Raw genomic sequence first — 23355 nt, 5'->3', positions numbered from 1 at the left:
CTCGTCCAAGAAATATAAAATTTTAATAATCCTAATCGTGTCGAAAGTAGAAGGCACTGCTGACAACCGACAATTGCCGTAGAATTATCTTGGCAACCAGAGCATCGGGCATCGTATTGTTGTAAAAGCTGATGAAGCTAATAGTGTTGTTGTTGCCAGTTACCAGTTACCAGTTGCCAGTTGCCGCTTGCTACTTGCCACTTGACACAGTCGACATTGGAGGCCGGAAGATGATTCCACACTGACACACACAGCTGCTGATGCCGCTTCAATAGCCAGGCCAAGAAACCATAAAAGGCCGTCGGGGCATGCAACTTTAATCTGCATACACATATAGTCGCATAAAAACGGGGGCGGGTGGGAACTAGGGAGAGGAGGAATGAATCTACTAGTTGTGTACGATGTAGTTGCAGCAGCAGGCAGAAAAAAACTTTTATTCACAGCATAATTTTGCCGTCTGCAAACTTTAGCCTTCGTTTGCCGTCGGTTGTTGCTGAGTTTTGGTTTGAGTTTTGCCTGTCAATAACTTAAAGCACTTGCAACATGGCAACAGAACAGTGCGAGAACGAGAGAGTGACAGAGAAAGAGCGAGAGAGTAAAAGAGAGAGAGCCTGCTAGCCCTGGGGTATCCTGTGAAAATTTCCTTCATAAATGTTTATAAATACAATTTTTAGCCAGTTATCGTTGTTGCTGCTGCTGCTGCTGTTGCAGCTGCATTTGCGGCAAGTTTGACGTTCTGCGAGGGTAATCTAACAAATATTTCAAAGTTCAACTAGTTTATGATTACTTGTGGTTTGCCGTAAACCTTTTGAGCCAACCTCGATGTATTTTTTCTTGTGCCTTATCCCAACACGCTTCGGTCTCATCAATCTTTCTGAGCTGACAATTTTTGTGGCTGTTGCTGCCAGATGACTGCGCCCAAACACAAGCAACACAAGGCTTAAATGCTTTTTGCATTGATTTCCACAACAAGAACAACAACGTCGACGACGACAATAGTGGGACAGCAGCTAACGTTGATATCTAAGCAGCAAATTCATTTCGCTTGCATTTGTTTCACCGAGAGTCTGCGAGTTGAACGGGGAGGCGGAGTTGGGAGTGTGGGCGTGGCATGTAGTGTGTGTGTTATTGTCATGTAGTACAATGCATTTTGCGGCAATGCAAAACAATCAATCGATGATTTTCAGTCAATAGCTTGTCTTAGTTTTTGTTTTTGCACAGCAACTACTCGTGACATGCTCAATAAATATCTCATGCAGACGACATATGTCACATGTTAAGGATGTTTGCATCGCTGTTTGGAGAGTTCGGGAGTAAGAGAGGAAGATGATGTCGTTTTTAAGTGAAGGAAGCTCTTCATTGGCTTGTTTTGTTAGCACATCAGGTAAGTTTGTGTTTGTGGTTAACCAGTGCGTATACACAATGTGTTGTCACAGCTGCTGTTGTCACACGTACGCCATGTTATACAACTTACTATAGTGCTTGTACATGTGTACTTGTGTATATTAAGTATACGCCGCATTCCCACTCACTCACTCACTGTAAGCTGTCAATTGAAGCAGTTCACAGCTTAACACAGGCAAGCAGACAGCTGTTGCTGTTGCTGTTGCTGTTGCAGCTTCTCATCACATGACTGCTATCGCATCTTTGCCATCTTTCACAATTCATTTCCTACCAAAAGCTAACTGTTTTATATGCGCAAAAATAATCCCGTTTGAAGCAGCCAACCAACTTAGCTCATTGTTGTTCTGACTTGACTTGACTTTGACTTCAGCTTCAGCTTAATGCTGTCATCAACCCCCAACAAAGAGCAAACCCCCGAAAATCCGAGTATCTCATAATTCTTGTGGGTCTTTAAGTGGCTTAAATGCTATGGCGCATATCTGGCGCAACTCTTTAGCACACTTAAATGGATTTGCATGTCGCCCCTTCGCTTTGATCGACTTCTGAAATTGTCTCGTCAATCGCCACGACTCTCAGAGATTGTATATTCATCTCTATCTCTCTCGCTATAGCATACTTTTGTGCGCTACAAAAATGCCTCGAATTATTGAGTTTACTGCGGGGGCGAGAGCGGGGGAATAGAAAAAGAAAACGTGAAGAAATCATGCAAGGAGAAAGAGTAAAACGCTAGAAGAGAGAACTGAAAAAACTTTGGACTCTCGAACGCATATTTTAAGTGCCAAGTTTTGAATTGTGGGCGTCGAGTGTGCAAAAATGTAAGGAAATTGTTGCAGCTACTGCTATTTGCCATTTGCTATTTTCCTGCAGCCACTTCAAGCAATAAAACGAGCCAGGAGTCCGCAGCCAGCAGTCCGGACACCACTAGACACCAGAGACAAACAGACAGAGAGGAGCAGCAGTCGGCAGTCGGCAGACGGCAAACGGCAGCAACAGCGTACCAAGTAAATAAAAAATTATTGCAAAACTTTGTGCAATAAACGAAAAAGTAAGACATTCTGCAGAGTTTGGCCTGGCGTCGATGTCGACGTCGACGTCGGTGGCGAAGCATGAAAAACGCAGTAAAATAGTTACAGCCAACGCGCCAACAAAAACATTATGATCTTATGAGAGTCTTACAGAAATACACAGCTAGTTGGTTTCTACGAGTACAGCGCTTTCTAGTTGCTTCTTCATACATTGTTATGTAATCAACGCAGGTACAAGAGTTGCAGTTATCGTTGTTGTTGTTGTGGAGTGCCAACAACAACCAGGCCAACGCAGGCAGAACGTCAATAAGCCGCCATTTGGATTTAAGGCGCAGTTAAGCGGCCTTCGTTCAGTGTGTGTGACCCAAACACACAGCAGCCCATAAGTTCAACTGCCAACAGACAACACTTCCGTTTCCGTTTCTCTTTTACGCACACACACTCTCACACAGTCACTACGAAGCAGCGAAGCAGCGGAGTAGGCACGTGACAACAATGCCGAGCGACAATGGCACTAAACATCGTTGCTGACTGACTCGGCCAAATTGCGAACCGAGTCCTGAATATTTATAGAGTCAGGTTCTGAAAATAAACTATTTGTATAAGATATTTTCATTACGCATGCGAGAAAGCATGAAAACAAGATACGTAATTTACAATGTGTACTCCGAAATAATGTCATCATCGTATTTAAGAAAATGAGAGATAGAAGTTCACATTTATAGATAGATCTGTTGCTGCAAGAAAGCTGCACGATTTTTTAGAGCGCTAAAACACACAAATTCTTCTTTTATTTTTAGACTAAATTCATAAATTATCTTTATATAAATTATAAAACAGAGCGAGAGAGCTTAAAGAATTTCGTTTTCTGACGTTGCCTTTTTCTTTTACAGTAAAGACTTTTATTCAATCCATATTGTGATAATGTTTTTTATAGTGCTGGTTAACATGTAATAAAGAAATATTTCAGTTACATTCCATACGCTAACGATATTATTCTACACTTATCATTTTATACTTTGATTAGGTATTTCTGAAATTATAAAATAATTTTGGCGCAACAAGATCTCGTTTATTTTTGTTCTTTAGTTCGTTCTTGATCACATGTTCGCTTTAATGATTAGTTGTTTTTCTTCTAGTTAATTATCCAGCTTTTTTGGATTGACTTGGCAAATCTTACTTGTATGTATTTAAACGATAAAATTGGAATGAATTGAATTAAATTGATTTTTTTTTGTTTGCATTTCAAAATTTAAGTAAATATGTGAGCACATCTATGAAACTGAACAATACAACATTTCCTATTAATAAAAATAGTGATTATGAAATTAAACAAAACTGAAGATCGCTTTCGAACAATGAAAATAAAAAGGTACTATAATCGAAAAGAAACGCTCAACAAAATAGAACGAGAAGCAAAACAGAACGTTAAACAATGTTGGGAGCCAAATGAACAAATTAGTTCACTAATCAAAAATGAACGCACGAACTTGTTCAGTAAATTAAACTATATTTACACAACACTGAAATATAATATATACTGCTGCTGCTATAATAAAACTTGCAATTAATCATATTTTGCACACACAATCAGTCTTTTAGCCCCACTGTCAGTGCTACTCTTACAGTAGGTTATTAGAAGGCAGTGCAGCTATCAAATCGTCATAAAAGTGAATGCGAAAGCTAAGTCGCAATTTAGGTGTACGGTCATGTCCCGAGCTAGTTGAAAGATGCGAAATGTCAGTCAGTTGTCAGTCACTGCCTGGCTCAATTAGCCGTCTACTCTTCCACTAAGCGAAGCAGAGAGACCCCAGTGGAGGGAGTGTAATAGATTAGGGAGAGAAAAAGAGAAGAGTCCGATGAAATAGAGCGCATCGAAATGTTGACTCATTGCGCTTAGGCTTCACTTGACATTGCCCCCATTTCATTGAGCTAAGTGCACAGAAGCTACCAAGAATATTTCCCTAATTGCGATTCGTAGCGAGTCAATTTTAATTATTTAATATGATTTCTTCTCTTAGATTCAAGCGAATGTCTCACAAAATTGGGGTTTCAGCTTCAGCATTAAGTGCTTTATTGTTTTTCAAGTGGCATAAATCACACGCACGCTCAACAACTGACACAATGGGATAATTGGATGAAATTGAAATGAGCTGTTTGAAGATGCCATATAGATGAGAATACACATCTGAGAACAACATACATACATGTCTTCATAATCGCATTAGTTGCTGCCTTCTCCATCATTTTAATGGGACATGGAATTGGTCTTATGGTTTCACCGAATGCTGCTTTGGTCTGAGTCTGAGTCTCAGTCTGAGTCGAGTAAATGCAATTGAGATGCAAAATATATTATAGAGCAGTGTGTCTACTCGTTAACAAGTTTACCAACGTTTGAAACATTTATCATGCCGAGCATACAAATTGTCAACATAACGCTGTGCACTGAGACGACCTCGGGGCCAGCTGAGCATCATTATAAAAATATTACCACTGGGTGAACAAACAGTGTCGAGCAAAGGAACAGCTGAGGAATAATGGAAAAACGTGACCACAAGAGGCGCCAACAACCAAGGCATTGAATGATGACGACTTGAAGCGACGCCAACTTTTGGCCAATTGTGGCCCAAAACTTTATTTTGGTCACCGTCTCACAAAAGGATTGCGTTGAGGTGTTTGCTATTTAGTTGTAAGAAGATACTCGCATTCAGCTTTATTGTAGTTTTGTGAAGAGTGAAGAGGGAAAGGAGCAGTGGGCAGAAGGTGTTCTATCAGATTCAAAAAACGACCCTTCCCCGTTTTAGCTGGTAAACCGCAGAGTAAACCACAGCTGCACTTGACAGGCCACTCACTGGCAACCAACTCCCTACGCCTCCCTCCGCCTGTCCGTTCGTCCGGCTGTCTGTCTGTCTGACAGCCTGTCTCTGCGGCCGTGTCTATCTGCAAAAACACGCAGCAGCTTTAAAGCTCATCCAGCGCGTTGCTCATTAAAAACAACAGTCAGTTTGCCTCGTCCACCTGCCTGCACTGGACCAAGCCGAACCGAACTCAACTGGACTGACTTACTACCTCAGAGAGCTGCTCCCATGTTTGCTCAGCAGTAGCACTGGCACTGGCAGTGGCATTGGCAGCAGCAACAGCAAAAAAAAAAAAAAACGAAAAAAAGAGCACACACAGTCCACGTAATTGAATCACCCTCGAGAACATATTAAAACCATCCAAACAGACAGTGCGCTCGCATGGTGGAGCATTGTCTGACTCGCTGTGTCTCAGAGTCTGGCTCTGTCTCTGACTCTGACTCGACTGTGGTTTGTCCTTCAAACAAAATGACCGATACCGGGACTTAACCGACTCCCTCTTCGTTTGTTTTTAAGCACCCTACAGCCGAGGACAGATTGCCAAACATATCCTATTTGCAACTAAGCGGGTTGACTTCAATTTTGCGAATTTCGTGAGAAATTATTCACAACGTTTAAAAAATAATAATATTCCATGAAACGAATAATAAATGTAGACTTTATTTTTACGAATGGTGTATTACGACATTGTTTTCACATATATTTTTTATGGTATATTTCGAATGTATGCTTTTATACCAAATAGAATAATTTCGTATTTTCTCGTTATATTAGTTTGGTAAATTTGATCGATATCAACGCCACATATATTTTAATATTTTTAATTTTGTATATTTTTAAATAATAAGGCGTTAGCACAGTTTTGCGTCAGAATGATTTTAGTATATTTTAGTATTTTTGGTATATTAAATTGGAATATTTTGAATCGCCTCCTCGCATTTTCGAGCACACTCAACTGTAGCTTTCTTAATTTCTTAAAGGTCTGCAAACCAAAACTTTAACTAATTTTCATTGAATATATAAACATAATTCTTTTTTAAATATTACAAATTAATATTATTGTTGTGCGAGCTTAGCATTTAAAACTTTGTAAGAGCATCAATTGTGCGGTGCGGATGTGCTTTTGGCCATGTTCTTGTTTTCTTGCTTGTTTTGTAATTCAACAACATGTCGTTTGCCATTGTCGTTGTCCACGTTCTCGCAAGTTGCTGGAGCTGCAGCTCCAAACAGGTTCAGAGCGCCAACGACAACAGCAAGCCAAAGAAATCACGTCTGATATACATACATACATATAATATATACGACACATATGTGTGTATGTATATAAATATATCTAAACGATAAACATATACATATAACATATATACCATATTCCCATTTATATGTGTGCATGCAAGTACATCTGGCTGGCGGTTGGATGTGGTTGTGTCTTTTCTTGATTCCTGCACTTGGCGCTCTTATCATTTGTGTGCGGTGTCTGTCTGTGCCACGTAAACTGTATGCATTGAAGGCCCTGCCCTGGACATGTGTTGCACGATGGCGCAAGGTGTCCAAAGAGATCGAGAGGAGGCGCAACTGGGAGTTAGAGTATCGCCTAAAGGTTTAACCATGGACTGACTTGGGCACATTAAGCGAAGAACTACCAACTAGCTGGCTGCTAGCTGGTGGCTGCTGGCTGCATCATCTTTTGCTAACTCTCCCGACTGCCTCCGTTCGCCTTTGTCATTTCCAAATGCAAGAAATTTGATGCCAGCTGCTTGTTAAGCCTTTTTGCCTTTGGCTTTTCCTTTTCGCCAATGCCGTTGCACATTGCACGTTGCCACAACGCTGCACGTTCGCCCCTGTGCCTTTGATTTTTCCACGTTACTCCCCTCTTACCCTCTTGGTCATCTTCTTGGCCTGGCCTCGTAAGCTGGACCACGTTATACAGTTGATTGCAGCCGTCTCTGGCAATTTTATCGTTGCCGCTTTGGTTTTCATTTGTTTTTTTTTCTTCTTTTCCCACATTAAGATTTCCTCTTTTGCTGAACAAAATGCAAAACTCATCGATGTAATTTCTTGTCTTTTTCTGTTTTGTTTCTGTTGCTGTAGCAACAGAAGAAGTTCAATGAAGCGCAACATTTGTGGAAACTATTGTGTAAATCATTGAAGCTAGAACTACAAATAGACACACCGGCAATCGGATAATTACATGCATCAGAGAGAGTCTAGAAGATATCTCTTGGAATTACTTATGCTTAAGCAACTTTAGCATTTGCTTTTCTTATTATCCCTTAGCATCAAAAGCTTCTCCTTTTTGGTCATTTCCAAGCTGTTGAATACCCTTGGCCCAACCCCTGGGATTTCCCGGGATTGGGCATCGAGCAGCTTCTTGTGTTATTTATGAACTCTCAACGAGTTCGCAGCCCTCTTCCCAAGTCGCAAGTTTCAACTTACGATAAATACGAGCACACACACACACTCACTTACTCGTATATCAAATGCCCTCATGGGCAAATCAACACCTGCCAATGGGGGTCTAAAGCTGTGAACCTAAACTCGAATCAGAATCAGAATCCGATTCCAAAACCATTCTCATACTCTTATAGAGAAACGGTCAGCTTAGAGACGGCGCACGCTGTAAACTAATCTGCTCAACTAATCTCATTGGAAATCAATCTAAAATAAATCGAACGATTGGACAAACATGCTCTACGTGCCGGACAAACCTGTGACTGCTCACATTATAATGTGATTTCAGCTGTAAATGTGCAATAATTTATTCAAATTCCCAAAAGTGTTGTGCGCGAGCGTTCCCTTCCCCCTCCTCTGCGAACAACACATGCTATTAATATTTACACACACTGCAGAGACACATACACACACACATTTAGTTTTGTGTATCTTTTGGGCCATACCATTAACTTTTGAGTAGTCGTTACTTATTTGGAGCCTGCAGTCGTTTTTAAAGTCTCAGACTGCGTGGGTTGCTTTTGGGTCTTTTGGAACTTTGAAAGTCGTTAACCGGCAGCAACAGAACTGTTTCACTGCTTCACCTCCCCTCGCCCACCCGCCTCTCGTTTAATGCGCCCGCCCTTCTCCATCAGCTGCTTTTCATCTTGGCTATCAACTGTAAAACTAGTTTAGACATATTTCTTGCCCGTCGTTTACCTGCCTCGTTGAGCATCCAAAAAACCAAGAAACCAAAACAACAAAAAAAAAAAAGGCAAAAAAAAAAAGAGATCAAGAAAACTGTAACTCAAATGCGGAGTGACAAGTTTTGTGACTCTCCAAACGCATATTAAAAATTCGGCATATTGGGTGTGACATTTAATTTAGCTACTGAACTGGGCTAACCAACAACAACAAAAATAAAGTGTGTGTATAAAGTAAATAAAAAATGAAATACAGAAACTAGCTCCAAGAATCGAATTGGAATGGCCATTAAAGTGCTAAAGTTATTTGCACAGCATTTGAGTTCTTTTTTCGATTGAATTTCAGGCACTTGAGGAATTCTCTTTTACTTTTACTTTTGTTTTTTTGTTTTTTTTTTCGGTTTTTTGGGGAGGGTAAAAATAAACATTGGAGCAGGAACAAAGCACATTCACTGTTTCTCGATAGGCATTTTCTGATTATTTTTCTTGGCTGTTTGCTCGGATGAGCGCAAATTAACCTTGACAGATTAGATGGAAGCGATAGTCTGAGCCCCGTTAGAGCAATGTTTCCCAACCTATAGCCAAATGTTTACAAACAAATTTTTATACCCACTACCGGATGAGGTAGAAGGGTATAATAACAGGAAGTAAGTATATTTATGATCAGCGTCAACATCCGAACAAAATACTTCTGCACAGCCAAAATATTTGAATTATATTTGCGATTAAACATAGTAAATATTTCCACATTTTCTTGCTTCCTCACTAGTTCTACTCTCTAGAATATACCACTTCTATAGGTTGATAATAATAGAAATAGATTTAAATTTAAGTTCTTAAATAACTTTTTAATATTTATATTTATATATAAAAGAAATAATACTTCTGACAATTTAGAGTGACAGTAAAAATTAATGAAAATCTACTTCTTTTATAAAACTATTTATTTTATAAATATAATAAACTAATTTTGTTTGAAAATAGAGTTTCGATGTTTCTCTGTAAGTTTATAACATTTCTGAATTCAGATTTTACATTTTTACACCAAACTTGAAAGTAAAGTAATGAAATTCTTAAAATTCAAATTCCAATTTTCTATATAATCATTTCTTGAATGGTTTTTTAAAATAAATTTACAATGTAATAATCATACTCCTAGGCTACTTAATATATATCCATATTACCAATTTATGTACAGAAATCTAAATCAAATTTTATACTCATCGTTTAAGAAGTGTTTGTGAGTCGTGCATTTAATATCTGTGAGATGTATTCAATCTTCCTGAAGTACGTGCATACGATGTAATATATGTATAGAATTTATGTGTTCAGAATTGGAAAACATTTGTATTAATACTACAAAATGGGGCAACGGGGTATATGTAAGTCGCACATCAATCTGTTTACATATAAACTATGATGTAGAACATCATTTAACCTCTGGCCCACTGATTGACTGGTCGGTCTCTGGGCTTGTTTTTCATGCTCATGACTTTTGATTACACACATTTAATTGGTGCCTCAATCCACAGTCACATCCATAGCCACATCCACAGATCCACAGACTGCTGCAGTAAAGTATGCAAACACACGTTCCTCGATTGGATTGATTTTATGGCAGATGGAAATTGGGTCTATGCGTTGCGCACAACCGAATTCCCTTCTAATTTGTGCATCAATTTTGAGGATTTTGTTTTGCTTGGCTGCCCTGCTTATGATTTATTTGCTTGTTATGTCTGAAATTCTAATACGAAAATGTCGGAAATCATCTAAATTAAATTCTCTGGAAACATGCTCATAAATGCACTTTTCATTTCAAAACATTTTTAACGCTTCCTTTTCATGATTTGCTAACTTTCTGCATCTTTCACTTTATTAAAATTTCATTTCCTAACATTTTATTCATTGAGAATGCTTCGCTTGGTTTTTTTTTTGTCGCTTTGGATTTTTTCTTATTGTTTTATTCATTCATTTCTTTTGCACACTTTTTGTTCTCGAAATCCACTGAAGCTCTTTATTTTTTTACTAGTGTTTACTTTGCAACTATTTGCATTCACTTTGCTTCAGCTTCTCAGCTAGCTTATCAAATTCTTCAACTTTTGCAATATGCAGTATTATCAAGTAGTTCAAAGTTATTGATCTCAATCAAGAATAATAAAAACTAATTGAGAATAACATTGTAATCCAGTCAGCTAATTCTGGCAGTTTGGCAGTTACTTAAGAGGCACATGTTCATCCCCTTGCTAACAACTACCATAAATATTTATGCTGCAATTGAAGTTCATTGTAGCGTCGCACCCTCAGGCAATATACACGACACACATGTTAGTTGGAAGTACATTCCACTTGTGTCACTCCCTCGATTCTATTGATGCACCAGTAGCGACCTTCTTATCATGGATTTCATATTGCAGACAAAAATGAGATATCGCTGCTTCAAAGATAACTGATGTCTGCATAACTCACAGTCTCCCTTCCTCTCAATTGGTATCGCGGCACAGCTGTACAACATTCTTGCGATGTTTTTGTAGTTCAATACCTTTTAAAAACACATAAACATTCAATGGGAACAACAGCTGCACAGCAACCACACTTAAGCCGCTCAGCTGAGAAGAGAACGAGAGGGAGGCGGATCAAAAACTCAATCAATGCATAAAAAAACACGGTAGCTACTTCTCACTCGGCTTAGAATCGGTTACACAAGTCAGGGGGCAGTGATGGCGCTCAGCTGCCTGTTAAAAAAAAAATCTATTCAAATATGTTATGTACTCTCCTCGATTAATGAATGCCTGCTGAATTCGGTATCAATTCCATTGCAAGTTTGTAGCATCCAATTTATGTAACGAATTGATTTGTTTACAGATTTCACTAGCTATTCGTTGCCACTACCCAAAGGGTAGAAGGGTATTATGACTTTGTGACGACATACTTTTATATGTAGATATAGCATATAGATCATCGCAAGCACCCAAATATCAGAGATTATTTATCATAGATAGACATAAAATTTTAGACTAGAGCCTTGGTGATATCTGAAGAATCAGTAGCTATAGATAAAAATTATTGAAGAAATAATTCTATATAACTTTAATCGGTTGTAGTTCTTAATTGCTTTGCTTGAAAATTCGACATATTTATATAATTATATTCGACATATATATATAATTCGGTATATTTATATATTTATGGTATATAGTAGTACATCAATATTCGAAATATAAATCTAGGTATATTTCAATATTTTTCAGGTATATTCTTTTATTTAGTAGTACTTTAACAATAAAACAGTATTGGAGATTTTTGAAAACTCAGCTGTGATCAGATAAAAATGATTGAAGAAATAATTGTATATAACTTTAATCGGTTGCAGCTGTCAGTTCTTAAATGCTTTGGTTGACAATTCGGTATATTTTGTATTCTATTGTATATTTTGAATGTAATAGTACATCAATATACTGAATATCGATGCCGGTATAATTTAGTATATTTTCTGTATATTTATTTAGTCTTGGCGATTCCTGAGAAATTAGTCGCGATCACATAAAAGTTATGTAGTTATAAGTTATATTAATATATTTCTTATATGGTAGTAATAGCTATTCTATAGTATATTTTGAATGTTGTAGTATATCAATATTGTAAATCAATATATTTTAGTATTTTCACGTAAATTTATTTAGTATATTTTAACAATAATACCATTAGGTAACGGGTATCTCACAGTCGAGCACACACGACTGCAACTTTCTTACTTTTTGTTATTGTTGACGTAGCTACTGTAATTGACCGTTGTTGTTGTTATTGCTAGCTGTTGGGTGTTTTCCACATTCATTTGTTTATTGCTCGAAAATTGAGCATCTTGAAGATTTGCAGCTTGAGGGATTTTTGCGTTTACCGAATGATTTAGCAGCATTTGACAGGCGACCCGGCGTGGGGCTATTAAACTGCCAAAGTGTTCCATCACTCAACAACTACAACAACAATAGACACATTTGCTGAGAAAACGTTTCTTTTTTGCCTTGCTTTGTTTTGTTCTGTTTGATTTTGACCCCCAATGGACGCCTGTTTACTTAAGCTTCAAATTACGCTTAAATTGTTTTTACGCCGCTTCCCAGCCACTGTGAAAAAAATGTGAAAAAAGGAAAACTTTGACGAAATCAACTCAAGGAAAACCAGAAAATTTATTGTTCAACTTAAAATCTGAACTTGAAGTCGACTACAAAATGCACTTCCTCAATTTTTTTTGAAAATTACACATGTTTTGGTATTTTTATTAGTATTATTTTACCATATCAGTATGCATGCAATCTCGGTTTGCAGTCTGTACTTTCTTAATTTATATATTTTTTTATCACTTTGCTTGCATTTCACAAGGACCCACAAAAGTGTACCGCATTCTTATGACAACAAACAATTTTAGCACATAATTTGCTGGGAGAGTTCTCAAAGCCCAACCGCCGAAATCAAAACCAAGTGGCACCCTCACTTCCTTCCGCTCAACCACTATCCAATTGCCAGGCAGGCAGTCAGGCAGGCCCATTTCCATTCGCATTCTTGTTGCCCACTCCACAGTAAGTTAACAGCCTCATTGTCTGGGCTGCCATCAATAATTTATGCATTCAACCATCAATCACTTTGTGCTGCTTAACGCTAAGAGAACTGTGAACTGAGTGCTGAGAATGCTTCGACGCCAGCATCATCTCATAGAGGCAAAACAAACTCAACTTCATGGGTCCATTGGTCCGCAGTTCACAGTCGTCAGTCGTCAGTCTACAGTCTACACAGTCAACAGTCTTCAGTCCACACAGCGGCAAAGGCAAAACTAACTAAAATCAGTGAACTGTGCGGATGCGTCAGAAGGGAGAAAGAGAGATAGAGAGTCTGGCTAGGCGGGACAAGCGTAAATTGGTTTGCGTTGGGGGATTTGGTGATGTTGCTCTGTTGCCAGAGCCAGTCAGCCAGCCAGCCAGCCAGGCAAGGACAAACCAGACCAAGCTATACCATGGAAACCAAGAAACAGAACCAAGCAGACATTTCATTTCAATTGCCAGGCGCTGTGAAAATAATACGCCAAACTTTGAGGCACCGACAATGCAAAGGACAGACGCAAACCAACTGACGCACTGGTCGCATATTTTATGTATTTTACTTCATTATACACTTGCGACGGTTATTACGATTTCCTCACGAACTTTGCATAATGCAAATAAAGAAAGGCTTTCAACAATTTCCCGAGCCATGTCAAGCGGAGTGAGATGGATACACATTAAGCTTGACATTTATACTAAAGAATTAAAACATTGAGTTAATATATTTCAGAAAACTACAACTATAATAAATAAAACAATAGTACATTATTCATTAAGATACACCAATGCATCATGCTGATAATTAAGCAAATCTAACAGAGCTTGACCTACATAATAAATCGCCCACAGCCATTGTTACAAAATCATTAAAATGAAATAATTAGTCTAATAGAATTAGAACAATAATTATATGCATACAACTAGAACTATAGAAACTCTATAACAATAAATTAGCTCGAACATTAATTTGTGAAATACGCCCAGTCGAATTGTTATTTCACTTTATAACGAAAATGAAATAGAACAGGTGAAGGGCGACCTTTAAAGTTTACATATTTAAATGAAGATAGGTTAACTTAAAATTTAAATTAAGTCTAACAAATAATATTTCTCATGAGTGTGAATATAATATTTAAGTTTTTACATATATGTCTGCTTTAATAATATGAAAAAATATAGAAATGGCAAAAAAAAGTTTTCTTTATAAATTTTCTTTAATGCATGACAATTTATCAACATATTGTTGGCCATAAAAACAACAAATTCAAAGTGTATCTGCAAAATGTATTCGATTTTTATCCATGCTACTAACGCATTTATCTCACTTCTTCTTTTACATATTTCTTGGATACTTTGTCGCTGCTTTGGCTCGAATTCTTAGATCGCAGTTTTTACCAATCCCCAAGTTCAAAGTGTCACTTCTTCAACTGTGTGTGTGTGTGTGTTGATGCGACAATTTGCCTGCCAGTCTTGGGTCTTGTTGTTCTTATTATTGTTGGCAAATGTGGCTAAAGAAAGAATGGAGCTTTTTTCCCCATTGGTCTTTTTGTAAATTTGCAAAATTGCTTCCTTATTTCATTTGGCAAATAAACTGAAGCCGGCATATGCCACGTGACTTTACATATATACATTTAAGTATGTATGTATGTACCATATTTGAGATGTGTGTAAGTGGCAATTTTTGAAGGCCATTCACAACGATATTTGGGGCAAATGTCTTTTGCGTATTTGATTTATGCGCGTGCCACACAAATTGATTTGCAATTGCCAAGCGTCGATTCATAAGCACAAACAACTTTAGCGGCATCGGCGGCTGTCATGACAGCCCCGAGATTGTTCATGAAGCATTGTGTATGGGAAAACAAGTGAACACAAAACTGGCGTCATATTAGCTGGAGAGAAGAAGCCGGAGCTGGAGCTGAAGCTGAAGCAATGAGCTCTTTCCAAGTGCCCCAGTGAGCTATGTAAATGTGCCCGTTGAGGCGACATCGATGTCGATGTGGGTCTCGTGGCTCGGGTCTCGGGTCTCTGTCTCTCTCCCCCTTTTGCTTCATTCAAAGTTTCTAATACTTTGCTGAGAGGCAAACAAGTCGACGGCAAAGTTCACGCCCGCTGTGTAACCAGAGCAACAACAGCAACATCAACAATAATAATAACAAGAACAAGAAGAACAACATCAACAATAACAACAACAACATCAACAGCCAGCTAACAACAAAAAACCATTTAAATTATATTGAGTTTCTTTCCGTGTAATATTTTTGTTGCTGCCTCGGGTTATGCTCCATGTTCATCAAGTCATTGTGGAGGAGATGGGGCTTCATTTACATATGTACTTAACACGTGTTGTCTTCTACATTTCTTCTTTTCTTTTTGCCTGATATCATTTACTTTATATATAGTATTGTGCCCACTGATGGAAAGGCCAACGAAAGGGGAATACCGAAGCACAATTAGTTAATGAGAATCAGGCCAAATGTTTCATTCCAAATGCAAATACATATTACGGATAACTGACTGTCCCTGTCACTGTCTATGTTGTTGCAAAAGATGCGAGCGAGCTCGAGTTTGGGTTTCAGTTCGAGCTGAGTTATTTATACGACTGTAGAAGACACTCGTTTCGTTCTTAATCAAATTACAGCTCTAATTAATTTCAATTGTTGCGGAGTCAGGCTCTGGCACAAAATTAACTTTGCCAAGCTGTCACCGTGGTGGATTCTCGCCAAAAAAAATAAAAATCCCAACATTCCATTAAACTACAGAAATATAAACGAGACGTGGAATTAATTTAAAAAACATTTCATTTACAGAAAAAAGAAACAAATGGTTTAATTTCTTTATATGCTATATAAAGTATAAAAGTATGATCTCAAATGAAAATATTTAAAATATTATTTATTTTGATATTTGTTTATACATAAATATTTTTGTATTCATCAAACAATGTTATGTGCCCACTAATATTTAATCAGTAAGTCAATGAATAATAGAATTTTGACAAAGAGTTCTATCGAGCATTTCAATAATAAGAATATTAAGTTTATTTAATTGGTCTCTGGTCTCACTTTCATACACTAGAATTAAATTCCGCTTCACAAGAAATAAATAAATAAGGTTTGCATCATAAACGACAAAGAAGAAGAACAAATTAGGTTCATATTTATATGCTTTAAAGCTTCTATATTATGAAATAAAATATACTTAGTAAAATTAGGTAACATTTTTCTAGCAATTTATGGCACTTTCATACCACCACACTTTTGTACACTAGAATTAAATTCTGTGTTACAAATAATAAACAAATTATAAACGACAAACAAAAAGAAAATTTTTATCCATATTTATATGCTTTGTGCTTCACTTTTATGATATAAAATGTAGTTAGTGATATAAGGTAACATTTTGATCGCATTTTGCGACACTCTTAGACCACTGTGCGTGGCACGCCAGTCGCAAGTTCATTACAAACAATTGATTTGGCAGAACGGCGTAAAACTTGGCACAGGTACGACACAAGATGGCGAGACAGAAACGACAGAAACAGAGGAAGAATGAGTGAGGGGGCAGACAAAGTAAAAAGAAGAAGGAGGAGCAAAGGGGAAACTACATAGAAGGTATTACGCTCGCGTAGGCGAATGGAGGCGTCATCATTGACGTCGTCGCCGTTGTCGCTGTGACGCCAACTTTCAGAGCAACCACATCGATGGCGACGTCGTTGCTGAGTCTGCCCATGACCAGCGCAATGTGGTTGCAACTCTAGACAAAAGCCAAGTCAGCAAATGCGGCTACCTAGCGAAACCGAGCAACAGTGGCAGACGAGTTTAGTTTAGGGTGAGAGTTCTGACTGGTTCACAGCTGCCCCCGCCTCTGTCTCTGTCTGTGCCTGTGCCTCCCATCCTACTTGGCTGAATAGCTTGGCTTACTCTTGGGCCGTCTGGCTGACTGGCTGGCTTGTGGGTGTTGCGGTGGCAGTGCAATGGCTGCCGTGGGGCATTAATAATGAAAATATGCAAGCTGCTGCTGCTTGGGCTGATTGAAACTGAAAGCCAGAGCCAGCCAAGCAGCTAGCTAGAATATATGGCAAGGTGGTACATGGAAAATCTTTTGAAAAAAGGATTAACATTAAAATGTATGTGTGTGAGAGAGTGTGGGAGTTGTGAAAAGTTGGCTACTGGTTTGAGTAATGTCCGCACATAATGAGTAACAAAGCGCGCTAATGAAGTACTCAAGCTTAAGGCAATGTTCTATGGCCAACAACTCGAAGAGTTCTAGAGTCCATAATGCGGCGCAAAAGTTTCGTGCCTCTTCGGACACAGGGCTTGCAAAACATTTTAAAAGCCAACGCAGTCACTGCTTATAAATAAGCATATACAAACAAAAGCGGGCCAATTGCCAAAACGGAAATACGGAAATACAAAAGAAGCCAAGGCGAAGAAGAAACAGCGCAACATTCCGTAAACTGCATCGATGGAGGGCACGGAAAGAGCGAAATACGAGCAAACGAAAATTCTGTGCAAGATATTTTCCTCTTCGCTGTCACGGGCAAATATTTACTGAGTTATATGTACATATGTGACCCGATGTACCCCCATTTGAAAGTACTTTCAGAAAATTGAATATCATAAATATGACTGCCAAGGAAGCCATGCTCGTAAAGTTCATATATTATTTCAGCAATTGCATAACTACTTTTCCAAAATGGGTTCTACAACGTTCAACTGCTTATTTAAAGGAAATAACTTGAACCACAAAGTTCGCATATTATTTTGAACTACTCAACAAATTGTTGTGGCAAATGAGTTAGTTAATCGCCTGCTGTGTGCTTGATTATGATCCTCATTTGAGCTCGACTTTGTCGCTGATTTGATTTACTTATACATATGGTGCTCATAGATGTGTTTCTATATGTGCCATACAAGCATTATTATTTGTTTAGTAATGTCTGCTTGACTGACTGCTTATGGCACTTAAGTTGATTTGATTTACTCGCACTCGCTGTTGTTGCTGTTGTTGGCGCTATTATTGCTTTTGTTACACACAAACACACACACGAACACATATTTGTTGCGGCTGGTACTTTCCATGATCCCGCGGCATCTGCGGCGTATACGTAATTTGTTAAATAAAACGCAAGCTTGCGGTTATTTTGCTTTTGTGCTGTCGTTAAGTTTGTCTGCCTTTGGGTCGATGTTATTATATGTAGCAATGATAACAATAACAATAATAATAGCAACAATATGCGATGGCTAATAAATTTAATGTGCGCAAATTTAGCGCTCAATTAAGCCAGACATTCTTCTTCCCAGCTCTTGCTTTTTTTTTTGTGTGTTGTGTGTTGTTGTTGTGCTGTGTTTGAGGTTGATTTAATCGCCGCAGGGGCAATGTGGGAAATTGCCGGAAAATACTCACATACTCAAAGTCAAATATTAAAGGTGTGTCTGAGCGTTTGCTTACCTGAAACAAGAAGAGAAGACAGATTATAATGTGAGATGCCTTAGTCAATCAATGGTAAACAAAAGATGATTTTAAAGCTTTTTATTGTTGAGCAAGCCTCACTTCGGGGCAAGTTAAAGTTGAAGCAAATTTAAAAGGGTAAAGACTGTTTTTTTAATCAATTGAACATTTGCACTTGTTTGCTAAAAGCCCGTTTGTTTTGCCAGGAGGAGCCAAAGATGTGGCTTCTGTGGCTCCACACGGTGCTGTGCAGTGCGAAGGACATTGAGTAACCTACTGACGACTTAACCCGCACACACATAAATTCTCTCGAGCGACAGACGTTGGGCTTCTGAGATAGTGGCAGGCTAGATAGGAGCAGGCCAAAGCCGTGGCCCAGTGAGGCAACCAATCTTAAGACTCTTTCGGCCTGTGCGAAATTTATTATAAAATTCAATCTTTTTTTTTTGCTTCTGCCAGCCACCAGCCTGGCTAAGTGAACTTTTTGCAAACGTGTCGAGACAAATCCGCAGGCGGCCAACGACGAGTCCTTTTGGCCGTTGGAAGTGTAAGTAAAAACGAATATATCTGTATACGAAAAAATACATATAAAAGCAGGCAAGGTATTTAAATCGCTTTTAATGGAAAAATATGCAAAGCAGCGGAAGCCTACGTAAGCTAGTGGTGGTCCATTGGTAAGATTCTAGCCAGCCACACCGCACCGCGCCTTGCCGGAGGCTATTCTGCAAATCTGTGCGGACTATTGGCCCGTCAGGTTCCAGCAGTTCCAGCAGTTTGAATACCAGGCAGACGCCCTTCATTAAAATTCCAAACATTTTCACTTTACCAAGACGCGCGTACGGAAATGCTGACACACTTTAAAACAATTTTCTGGCATTCTTCTCTGCGCTTTGACTGTGCGGAGGCGACACAGCGCGGGACACGGGACATATGACAAACTTGACGTAGCATGTCAAAAGGTTTCAAGGCAATTTGGCACTGACAGATACTGGGATACGCACAGCACAGCACAGCACAGAGATAGAGATAGAGATAGACATTCAGCCAGCATTTGTCGTATGTCTTTCTATGCACTGCAAACAGTGCTGCAAAGTGTTGAAAACTTTTGCCGATGCCTTCAAGTATGCAATGGTAATTTTCAACACCACAATCTGACACACGCATACACATCGGGAACTTTCGAAAAGTTCTCGTCTTCCCAAGTAATAAATTGAAATTCAATTCGAGCAAGAACATTTCAAATTACTAAGACTAATGTGTCTCTTGTGTGTAGGCAAATACATTGGGATTCTTTCAACTGTAGATAGCAAAATATCAAAGCTCTCGTTAGCCAAATCACAGAGAACAGAATAGTTTACTCCGCAAATAAATACTATTGTAAATTGAGCAACTAAAACTATCAACTAGTATAAAAGAAGACAAAAAACATGTTTTACTTTAAACACATTTTGAAATTTTATATTACTAAATTGTTCTGCTGCTATCGGATCTGAATTGCTTTCGGTAACAAGTGATATATAGTATATTTTATCTATGACATACATATTATAAATCTAAAATCTTTTATACCAAATACAATTTTTGTTATATTGCCATATTAATTGTAGAAGTTATTAAAGAAATACTTTTTTATGAGAAAAACGCCTACTTAGTGGCTTTAGCTGAAAATCTGGCATATTTTGGTATATATATTTGAGTACATATATATTTTTGTATATAGTATATATTTAGTATATATTGTTAGTATTTTTTTATATAATTTTGGAATATATTTTTAAATTAATACTACATTGTTATGCTTTTATTCAAAATGAGTAACAGATATCTAACAGTAGATCACATGAGATTGTAGCCTTATTTAGTTAATTTTTTTATTTCTTAATGCAATAAAGGTTGTGTTTATTATAGATTTAGGTTACTATATATTCAGAAATTTTTTTTGCATACCAAAAGAAAACTATATGCATCTCATATTAAACATTTTTTTACAAAAGTGTTTAAAATAGAGCGCATTAGCTCTGACGAAATTCATAATTTGTCTCTATAAACAAAATCAGCTTATTTTCCATGAAATAATAAATACATATATAGCTACATGTGTCTATGCGATGTGTGTCCGAAATATAAATGCTGAACTCATCATTTCAACAGTTTGACATGGCATAAATCACTGGCGAAATTAGAAATTCAGCCCATCGACAAACACATAATTAAGCTTAATAGGAAAGTACATAGAAATAAATTGCATACAAATAAATACATTTGTTTATAATTAGTTACCAGCTGCAGTTGGGCTTGAAATGCAAATGCAATCTATACAATTTACACATTGTAAATAAAAGCATTTTGTATTAATTTTATGAATCTAATTGAGAAGCTGCCAAGGAAGGAAGTCTGATAAGCCATGCGCATACCTAAACTGATTAAATGAACTTGCACTGAGCAACAACATCAAGGCATTAAGCTGCTTTTAGAGAACAGCTGAAGCAGCATTAAATGTGTTAAGAGTCTAGACACAATTGCAGTTGTAGCAAGACACACAGAAGAGCATTCCAAAGACGCTGCTACTATAAAATTAAGATTAAAAGCACAAGCACAACATGAGAAGCTCTCTGTCTAACTCTATCTATTTAATGTCCGTCCGTCTGTCTGTCCGTCTGTCTGTCCGTCTTCTGTGTTTGTTTAAGGTGAGGCGAATGTGAGTAGCACTTTGCTGTCCATGCGCAGCTGTTTGTTAATGGTCTCCTTCAGACGTGGCAAACAAACAGAATGCATCTCCGCAAAGCGCAAAGCTCTCCTTACGCTCTCGGTGCCAGATTAGCTGCCAGAGCGACACAAAGGCGAGGAAATTAAAAATTTCTCTAATACACAATGCACAGCACAAGCGTAAAGTGAAACAAAGCAGCGTTTTAATTTACCAGTATGCCGCATAAAAAAATAATAATAAAACCCAAAACAACAACAACGACAAAAAAAAATGGCAAAAACAAGAAGAGAATATCTCTGTAGCATCCACGCTAACCGACAGCAAAGTGGAGCAACAACAAGGGGCATGTCAGCTCTGAAAAGCTGACAACAACAACAACAACAAAAGCACTAACAACAAGCAGTCTATATATAAGCCAAAAGCACTGAATCGATGCCAGAAAATGTCAAAGGCCAAACAACGGCTATCAGCTTCTTTGCAAATTTCGTGCTTTATCAACGTGAGCGAAATGTTGAATATTTGCAAAATTTTGTACCGCAACGAAAAAACAATTTGCATTTGGCTTTCCACACAATAACCAAAAATACAATTAAAATGCTATCACAATAATGTAAGAATTAAAACGAATATTTGCACAAATTTTCAATCTTTCAAGACTTTCTTTAATAACACAAACAATTTATTTTCTTGGCATTTGATTGAGAAAATTGATTGCACAACTAATTTATTTCAAGCCGGCTAATCTTTAATGCTTATGTTTAAATATGTTTAATTATTTATTTAAGTAATCCTAAGTACAATACATTTAAATTCTTCATATTTTATTAACATTAATTTATTCAATTCATTAATATTTCCTCGTCTATATTCTATATATTTAATAATTTTTTAAAGTTTGCTTCTTCATTTTTCATAGAGCATTCACTAGCCTGTCAATTTGATATGCACAGGTAAAATAACAAAAATAAAACTAAATATTTTACAGCTTTTCAGTGATGCGCATCGCAATCAATTTCTATGCGGCAAGCTGAAAAATACTGTATATCTGCATATAGTTTTTTTGATGCCCCATATAGTATATGTATACATAAATAAATGTGCACATATTTATTCACATTTTCAGGTCATGTACAGGAAAATGATTATCAAAGATTGATTAAAGTGTGTGCGGCTTTTGGGGTTGTAGGTCATTTCGGGCAACGAAACGCTGCCCCGTCGAGGTCAGAACCCCGAACTGTGTGTTGGACCAATTCTGGTGGCATACTATTTCCCATTTTTTGCTTTTTGTTATTTTTTTAGTATTCTCTGGTGGTGGTGATGGTAGTGGTGGTGGCTTTGTGACTTTTTACACAAGGCAGGGTTGGCAGCAGCAGTTTGCAAGTTGAAACAAATGTTACTGTGTGAAAAGGGTATTTATATAGGATGATATTATTATTGCAACTGGGTCGCCCGCATTTTTTCTTTGGGGGGGAGCACCAAAACTCAAAAGCGTTGCATGTGCCTTCAGACAAAATGAAATATGGCATATGGCAGAGAGACACACAGGCATCTTGGGATTTTTTTTGTTATAAGTAAATGCCATTCATTAAAACTGTCAGCAGTGCATTCTTACATTTTATCTAAATTAAATACATTAATTAAGAAATTCATTTCATGAAATTGAAATTGAAATTGAAATTAAAGGCAAAGCAAAGTGCAATTGTATTTAAAACCTTTCTTGTACTTTATAGTACAATTTAAACGTTATAGTATATCAATATACCATATATAGTCTTTGGTATATTTTCGTATTTTGTGGTGTATTGATTCGGAATATTTCAGCAGTGCATTCTTTAATTTTATCTGAATTAAATAAATTAACTAAGATATTAATTTCGTGAAAATGAAATTGAAAGGCAAAGTAAAATTGCATTTATAACCATACTTGTACTTAATGATATATGGTAAAAATAATAGTATATCAATATACCGAATGTAGTATTCGGTATACGTTTCTCTTTTTTGGGATATTTTTAGAACTGTCGGCAGGGCATTCTTACATTTTATCTAAAAAAAAACGTTAATTCAGAAAATCAGTTCATGAAATTGAAATTGAAAGGTAAAGCAATGTAAAATTGTTTTTACACCGGTAAAATGTACTTTATGGTACATTTGGAACGTAATAGTATATCGATATAGTCTTTG

The 23355-nt window shown here is 37.4% G+C and overlaps 2 protein-coding genes across 3 annotated transcripts in view; both read right to left on the bottom strand.

Moving 5' to 3' along the window:
• The window catches only part of LOC133843513 (low-density lipoprotein receptor-related protein 1), a 75756-nt gene that overhangs the window by 38127 nt on the left and 14274 nt on the right, over nucleotides 1-23355 (bottom strand). The gene's annotated exons all lie outside the window — the stretch shown is intronic.
• LOC133843516 (uncharacterized) lies at nucleotides 18597-19460 on the bottom strand. Its single transcript, XM_062277116.1, has 2 exons — nucleotides 19117-19460; nucleotides 18597-19031 (listed from the first exon to the last, which is right to left on the bottom strand). The coding sequence occupies exons 1-2, from the start codon at nucleotides 19277-19279 to the stop codon at nucleotides 18622-18624; spliced, it is 573 nt and encodes a 190-aa protein (XP_062133100.1). The 5' UTR covers nucleotides 19280-19460; the 3' UTR covers nucleotides 18597-18621.

This window comes from Drosophila sulfurigaster, chromosome 3 (assembly GCF_023558435.1).
Source record: "Drosophila sulfurigaster albostrigata strain 15112-1811.04 chromosome 3, ASM2355843v2, whole genome shotgun sequence".
Classification (NCBI taxonomy): domain Eukaryota; kingdom Metazoa; phylum Arthropoda; class Insecta; order Diptera; family Drosophilidae; genus Drosophila; species Drosophila sulfurigaster.
Note: the sequence above shows the minus strand (reverse complement) of the source record. Positions and strands in the feature narration are given on the sequence as shown.

What these genes read in the sequence shown, in the direction of transcription:
- LOC133843516 (XM_062277116.1), bottom strand. Translation starts at nt 19,279, where the DNA reads ATGTTTGGAATTTTAATGAAGGGCGTCTGCCTGGTATTCAAACTGCTG. An exon ending in ATGGACCACCACTAGCTTAC is followed by an intron (nt 19,032 to 19,116) that starts GTAGGCTTCCGC and finishes TTTCGTATACAG; the next exon opens with ATATATTCGTTTTTACTTAC.